The sequence below is a fragment of the Schistocerca nitens genome, chromosome 2 (genome assembly GCF_023898315.1).
Source record: "Schistocerca nitens isolate TAMUIC-IGC-003100 chromosome 2, iqSchNite1.1, whole genome shotgun sequence".
Classification (NCBI taxonomy): Eukaryota; Metazoa; Arthropoda; class Insecta; order Orthoptera; family Acrididae; genus Schistocerca; species Schistocerca nitens.
The window spans coordinates 402002686-402011072 of NC_064615.1; the positions used below are offsets into that span (position 1 = coordinate 402002686).

At 38.7% G+C, this 8387-nt stretch overlaps 1 protein-coding gene across 1 annotated transcript in view; it reads left to right on the plus strand.

Annotated features, from left to right (window-relative positions):
* The window catches only part of LOC126236250 (axin), a 266422-nt gene extending 258470 nt beyond the window's left edge, over positions 1-7952 (plus strand). Inside the window, 1 exon segment of the mRNA XM_049945400.1 lies at positions 5919-7952. Coding sequence (XP_049801357.1) covers positions 5919-6045 — 127 coding nt within the window. The 3' untranslated portion in view covers positions 6046-7952.
* The last annotated feature ends 435 nt before the right edge of the window (positions 7953-8387 follow it).

Below are 8387 nucleotides of genomic sequence, written 5' to 3' on the forward strand. Positions count from 1 at the left end.
TACCATCACCTACTACAGTCCGGTCGCAAGCATCACCTATCCCATCATTTTACATGAGCATGAAAACCAACAAGCTGTCTGTCCACATGAACGGCAACTAGCAAACTGGCAAAGAAACAGATGGACCACCCAATTGCTGAACACGTTGCCCAACACAATGTTCTTCATTTTAATGAGTGCTTCACTTCCTGTGCCATCTGGAGCCTTCCTACCAACACCAGGTTCTCTGAATTGCACAGACAGGAAGACTCCCTGCAATAAATTCTATGTTCGTGTAGCCCTCCTGGACTCGACCTTTGTTAGTCTTGTCCTTCACCCACCTGTCCCCTTCCCTGATCCCAGTCTACAGCCCTTCTAGTCCACAAGGACACCCACAGTCTTATTACTTTTCTCTTTTGACACCACCCCCACCCCCGCATCCTCAATCTAACCTCCCGACTGCACGTAACTATCTTACCCTCTCTCCATCTCATACCTGTATGCTTCCACAAGCAGCACTTTACCGTCCCCAACCCGTACCCTGTTCTCCCTCCCAAGTTGCCTCCTTATCCCTGCCACCCAGACTGCTTCTCCTCAGTGGCAGCTCACACTCGCTTCCATTGGTGGGACCCAGATAAAAAGTTAGTAAACTTTATAATGGAATTGTTCTGAAGTGTTCATCAGATAAACTTAATTTATGTCATAATGCGTAAACGTATTCTAAAGATAGTAAATATGGTAAATGTCCGGTATTTTGTAACTGGGGGAGGAAGCATGTAACTTCTTCCCCAATGGCAATGCCCCAGAGAGCCAATATAGGGGCCCTCCTGGCCTTTGCCAAATGGCCAAGAGCAAAAACTCTGGGAAAAACCTTTACTAGGAATGGTTTCATGCACATTTTACCCAACTGGCGTGTTAACTAATGAGGTCTCTATCCCAATATGATACTCACACAGTAGTTTGCATGTCTGTTCTTTTGACTGGCAATCATATTGATTACTCTATTGCTGATGTTTGGAATTTCACTGATTTCCTTCTTATGGATGGAAAAAACCGCCAGGGATTTCAGCCTTTCCTGACCCATACTGTTCCTGAGGAAGGTTTTAATTATCTTTAAAGTACTGAAACAGCGCTCTGCTTATGCTGTTGAAACAGGTGTATTTAGTGCAATTTGCAATGTTTTGTAGACTTCAGTGAACAATAGTTCAAAGGAATTTTTCAGAAGAAAGGTGAACGGCTCACAAACCGATGTAATGTCGTTAAACGTATCACTGGAATAAATAACTGAGAGTTAAATTTTCAATTTATCATGGAAAATAAAGGAATTGTAACTGAATCAAAAATTATTTACTAAAGTGGCTGGGAAATGTTCTTTGAAAGAAGTGAACATTTTTGGAGCAATAATTTCGAAGCTGCTGAGTTCATGAGAGTTTTGGAATCTTCCTTTCAGATGATTGGTCACACTGCCACAAACTTCTTTGGAATCTACTGTCATATTAGGTACATTGCTATATTCGCAACATTTTCTTCAAGGAGCAAAACATTCATCTTCAGAAACTCGATACTCTTCAGTGTTCTCTTGTATTTCAGAAACCGCTGACTCAAAACGACATAATGCATTGGATGTAGTTATGGCATCTGTAGTCTGCATCTGAACTGTGTTGTACAAAATATCAACGTTTCGTAAGCTTGTAGAAAACATATAGAAGGAACAAAAAGTTTGGATTGTGAAGTAAATTTCTTAAAGCAATTGCTTCTCTTATGGTAATATAATCCCAAGAATCTTCTTCCTCAGTCTTATCAAAACATTCCAGTAAGCGTAATTTGTTTCTTTGGACATTAGTTACTAAGTGAGGCTGGAAGTTCAAACTAGTTGAAGAGACTGAAGGAATTCTCTTGTCACATAGTGTTCGTAACAAATCACTTCGCTTAAGCCATGAGGAGATAAACATTGCCAATCCAGAAATATTTGTGAACAACCACCTAACAGGTTTTATGTTTTTACTAAAAGCATTCTGAATATCGCAATTCGTTCGTTGCGCATGACAGTGGACATACTTCACATCAAAGTCTATATAAACTGCCATGACTGCTGCACATTACTGCTACACCATCACATGCATGGGCAATGAGTTTTTCTAGAACTTACTTTAAGAACCTCACCAAGCCCGCATGCTGTCCAATCATTAACATTTTGAAACGAAAGGAATCTTTCAACAGATTTCTTTCGCTTAATATTCTGCAGTGTAATGAGAAATTTACTTCCACATGTAATATCTGTTGTTTCCTCTGCCTGCAGAGAAACAAAAGTGGCAGCATTAGTGTCTCTATCAGTTCTTCAATGTGAACTTGATACATACAGTCTAAAACGTCATTTTGTATCCTGTGTGACATATACTTACATGCAGAGATACTAGAACTGCTTCAGGGGTCATCTAACACACTGTCAAGATTTCCTAGAAGAGATAAAACATCTAAAAAATTGCCAGGGTTTGCTGACTCCCATTTTTCATAGGAGTTCCACAAAACATTAAGCGCTCTACTATTCTGTTCAATGTGCGTCTATTCTTCATAAGTAATTCATTATGTTTCTGAATTGGCATTTTATACACGGAATCAATCTGATCAGCAACGTCTTATGCCAAACATTTTGTATTTACAAACATTTTATAAATGTTGTCCACTTTCTTTGTTTCCTAATTCGTTCACTTAAGTGCTAAGGATCCTTATAGCCGACTGTTGTCCACAATCCTATATCACCAAATAACACACAATAGAAACAAAATAATTTTTGTTTCTCTTCACTCACTGTTAACCAAAACTTTTTACAGAATCATGTGTTGCAGAAAGTTCACTTCTTAATCCATTGAGTTGAGGCATCAAGAAATCTGTTGGTTGATATGAACCTAATCACTTGATTTCCAGCTTCTCTTCCATTCTTCCATACTTAATAAATGAAAGGGCTTTTTAAGCAAAGTTAATGGGGGTGGGAGGGGGGAATGAATGCAGTAAAGCATGTGACAACAGCTACAGCAGGGTGCTGAGGGGCCAAGGTGGCTGCCTCCACACATCATGAAGACTTTTGGACAGGTGGTATGGGTAGGAGAGTGGGAACGCAGCAGGGACAGCAGGGTTTGCTGCGGCTTGGGAAAAGAGTGGTGGGGGTGAGGTGGTCTGTCCACCGGACCCACTGGAGCTGATCCTTAGCTGCACTAGAGCAAGGACTGAGCTGGAGAAAGGTAAGCAGCTGGTCACATCACAGCAACTGCAGTTTTAGGAGCTGGGGGTGTGGGGGGGATGAGGACCGTCTGCCACTGGCCCCACGTCATGGCTGGGATGTGGGGAAAGAGGGGTACACATGCAGTGGCCCATCCACCACGGCCCATGCTTGCTGCCTGGCAGCTATGCTCTGGCAAGGGGTGAGGAGGAGAAGGGAAAACCAGTTGGTCACATCACTGTCTCTGCAGGCTAGGAGTGTGGGGGAGTACAGGGCTAGGGCCACCTGCTGATGGCCCTCGGCTTTTGATGCATATGATGTAGAAAGAAAAACTGGTTCATCACTGCACTTTGTGTGTGTCTGCAACAGAGAGAAATGGTCCTGATTATGTGAGATTTCTGTCAGTTATACTAAGCCACAATCGTGTCATATGCGAACTGTTTGATTTAAAACTGGAGAAAATATATCACAAATTTTTTGGTGGGGACAGCTCCTGCTGTTCCTTTAGAATGCGCCATTCCTGCTTCTCCCATCATGTGCAGTTACTCACAGTCTGGTTGTGGCAGCCAGAGACAGTGGTCATGTGTGCCTGTCTGTGGCTAAACATTTCTGCTGCATGGCGAATGACAATCACCCTTTTCATAGCATTACACCAGTTCTTTGATAGATTACAAATTTTAAAATATGATGTCAGAAAGTATAACCATTTTCCCAAGAAAAAATTTCTTGCTCACTTGACAAACGTGACATATTTGTAGTAGAATTATAGGAAAATGTGAAACATATAGAGACATGCACAACATTATGTCAGTGTCATCATATGGCTCAGCTCAGAACAGCAGCTGTTATGTTCGTTAATGTTTCTTTCGAAATAAGTCTAGAAATTGACAACAGAAGGCACTACCAGTCAGAGCTTAAGTCACAAGATGGCCATACATGTTCTCATACAAAATGAGTCCAATTTTCAAATGATAGTTGGCCTGCATGTCTTAGAAAATTGCAACCCTGTACTCGGGTGCCGTCTTTTTAATACAGTGTTGCAACCCGACGTCTGCTCGGACTTGGTCCCCGAAATGTAAATAATATGTCATAATTATTCAAGTTCTTTGTGGAAGGAGTGCTTTCTTTGGTTAACCTTTAAGCCATCCTCAGTGGGTGCTTTTGAAATACTCTAAATTTGCAAATGTTCAGCAGGAATAAGATCCACGTCTAACATATCATCCAGATAGTTGGTACAGGAAAGGACTTTTGCTATTAATTGTTCCACGAAATGTTGAAAAATAGCAGTATCTGAAGCACTTCTGAATAGTAGCCGTTGGAAATGGAACAATCCGAGGTGACTATTGATCATCAAATACCACTTGGACAGCTCATCCAGCGGTAACTGTAAATATGCCTCACATAAATCAGTCTTCAAAAAGAATCAGCCCTGTCCCAAATATGTCCATTAATTGGTGTGGCCATGGGAGAGGAAATGAACAGTTTGAGGGTTTACCACAACTCTGAAATCAGCACACAGACGTAAACCTCCTGACGGCTTTTTAAGTATAACCTAACGGGTTGTCCACTGGCTTGCAGGAACAAGTTATATCACCCCATTGTCTTGTTACAGTTCCTGAGCAATCTGTTCACATATAGCACAGTGGCAGGCTTGTAGGAAATAGATGGAGCCTCAAAATCAACTTCAGTTGTGTTTACAGTACTTAAAACTACAACTGACAGAACTGTTTTCAGATCCGGACCTGGCAAGTTTTAGATACTAGCGCATGTCTGACTCATTTTCCCTTATTGTGTCACATAATGTAACATCACTATAACTTTGTCTGCAGGAACACTTGAACGTGCAGTGCCTTGTTAGCACTTGAAGTTCAGCAATCCACTGTTTTAATGACTGTTCTGGGTGCTTCTTCAGACAAAAACATTCAAATCTTGCCACAGTGACATGAATCTGTGCCTCGTAATGCTCATCGATTTTTCTAGAGAGTTCCTTATAATAAATGTCTTCAGACATCTATAAACACAACATAATTATGCCATACCTTTAACGTGTGTGCAGTGATGTGGGCTTCCACTTGAGTGCAATATTTGGATCAGTCTTCTCCGTTGTTGTTAAACTGGCAAAATTTAGGCTCACTAACCAATTGTGGTACTGCTTCTTGCCACAGTAACTTGGTCATTTGTTGGACACGGAGCAGTACTCGTACTACAATCTTTAACTATAAACTTTGATACACAGTTTTGCCTAGTGATACTAGCTCAGTGCCAGATCTGAGCTATCATGATGCTGCTGTCGTAGTTGGCTATCACAGAGTGAGGTGAGCGCTGTTGTGCTCTAACGTTAATAGACTTCTAGCGGTAGCAGCATACAGAATCTCTTGAGGACACTTCTTAGATGACATTGTTGCTGGGTTTGACAGTGACTGTCTTTAGCTTGTGGTTCCTTGATGAGAAATCAGCTGGGACCTAACTCATCGGATGACGTTTGTCAGTTCTATTGACAGTAATTTCGAACTTTACTTTCATTTGTGTGGAATTAGCTCCACACCACAGGTGTTTTGATCAGTGTATTTAGATATTTCTGGTCACTTATTACAGTGTCTGAAGGTGGAAATAATTTTAGATTTGGTTTTAGTAAATCATATCAAGTTACATAGTGGTTTCCTAAAAGCGAAAAAGCATTTATGTCCATTGTGCATACAAGTAATTCAGTATTCTTTTCCAGGTATTTCTTTAAGACGGAGTGTGAAGATCTGGACATGAAAGTCATTCAGGAGGAAATCATGGATGATAATGACATCCTTCCATTGTGGGAAGGGAAAGTGATGGCTCAGGTGAAGCCAGTAGAGTGAGCCATGTGACAAATTAAGGCATGGAAGGCTGTTTTTCTCTGTGTTTTGGGGATTTTTATCATCATCACATGTATACATTGCTGTCATTCATTTGACTTTCAGCCAACAGGTTACTGACTTATACATATTATGTGATCTCATCTTCCTTTGTTTTAACAATATGTTGCAGTGTGTATCATTTGTACCATAAGTGAAATACCAAATAGTACAATATTACTTTTGATTCAGACATGAGCCTTCATTGCCTTAATATTGGCCCATTGTCCTTTGTGTTCCATGTGGACTTATCGTGTGAAGCTTGTGCCTTGTCATTAAGTACTTTATGTATAAAAAAGAAGTTAGTGTTCCTGTAATAATATGAGCTAAAAAATAATTTTTGAAAATTATGGATTGCAAAGAGACAGTTGTGATGTCTAGTGTTTTGTTGATGCTTTGAATGTGTGCTTATTTTATGGTGTACCAGATGGAAAGGCCATTGTGTCCCAAGAACATTTTATGAATGGCCATATTGAAGAGTGTGTAAACATGTACTGGGACATTAGTCTCTCTTAACTTCGTTTTGGCTGAATGGCAGCTTCTGTTTGAAGAAAAGCACACAAATTAAGAATGTTGTGTGAAATGTTGTAATTATTTCTATATCATATAGGTATAAGAATTTAAAATACCTCATACTGTTTGCACGTTGAAGTATTTGTGCAACTGTTTTTTTTTTTTTTTTTTTTAATTATTGTTACATTACTGTACCCTTCCTTCAAACCTGAACATTCTTGTACTACTTCAGTTACAGTTTGGATACTGATTTTAACACTTGTTTTCCAGGCCTACACTTCATTTATTTCTTTTGATTTGGAGAATTTATTAGAAAATATTCAGTTGATTTCAATACCTTCTGTTGGTAAATCTGTGGCACAGTTTATATTCCTAAGCCTGATCCATTTATTAAGGTCTCTTGGCAAAAAAGTGCGGCACTAACATTTGTCTAAAGTTGAAATTAAGAAAATTATAGTAAACAGGCTATCAAAAGGCGTCACTGACTCTATTTTTATGCCACACGTCATTACTACCGTTAAGTTTTGAAGCAGTGCACCTTTGAGAATTATATTAATGAATATAACAGGACATTTGAGACAGTTGTAGACAGCTATTTTTTTAAATGAAATAAATTTTATACTTTGATACATTTGTTGAGTGTGGTAGGTGGTCAAGAGATCAGCAGATGCAGTTCATTTCATTGTATATTCATCAAGACATAGTAAATATTGCAGTTTGCTCTTATGATGTTTCTCAGACTTCAAGAACAAATGTTAGTGCATTGAGATGTACATTCTGATGTTAATAACTGTCAGAAATTTGCTCACTGTTGTACTTAAGTATGTACTGTCTGTCTGAATGAGCTGGTCTGCGAAACATAAGAAATTACTATTCCATGGCACTGAATTTTTTTAATGTGTTTTTAAAAAAATGCTATATTTAACAGAAATTTTGATTAAAGTATTTAAATGTGAATGGAGTGCATTCCATGCACGAAGCAAAGTGTATTGCATATTGCAATAAGTAAGAGCTGATGTGTACATTTAATAGAATATCTGTTCATGAAGTTCTCAGTAATTTATACATGGTGCAAAAGTTAATACTGTCTAAAAGCTTAATACATGAGTTTCGTATACTGCTGGAATCCATCAGATGTAGTTTGCAGCAGTAAAAGATGTTTCCATTAACATTTTACTACTTCCAAATATGTTTCTTTCTGACACAATAAAGACACCTCCAGGTGAGTCAGTATAATGGCAGTAGACATCAAAAAAAAAAAAAAAAAATTCACTAATATTTCAAGACTGGAACTGCACTGAAGTAGAATTGATGAAATACAAATTTGTGTACAAATAAAGACACTCCCTCCATGGTAACACTGCATTAGCAATTATGTTTCTCAATAACTTCCCTTTTTTATCATATTGCTGTATTTGTGATTTTGAAGAGTGACATTGCAGAAGCACAGGCTGTTAATTATGCCTATATTAGCAAATCCAGGTGTCTGAAACCTTCAAAGCTAGTGTTAAATATTGAAAATGTTTTCAGAAACATTACTGTATGTTGTGCCGTTGATTTCTCAAAATATTGAAAGCAAGCCATCTTCTGAAAGTGAAAGTTAGTTGTGTTCCTTTCTCGTGGTGCAAATGTTTTACTGCCAGAAAATTCGAAAATAACTGCTATCACTAAACCAATTAAGATATGAAGACACACATGCAACTACACTTGGAACATATTTGCCACCTCCATCTGATAAGTGCATTTTTTCAGGAACGATTTTTGAAGTTATTAGTCTCATTATTGATTTTTCA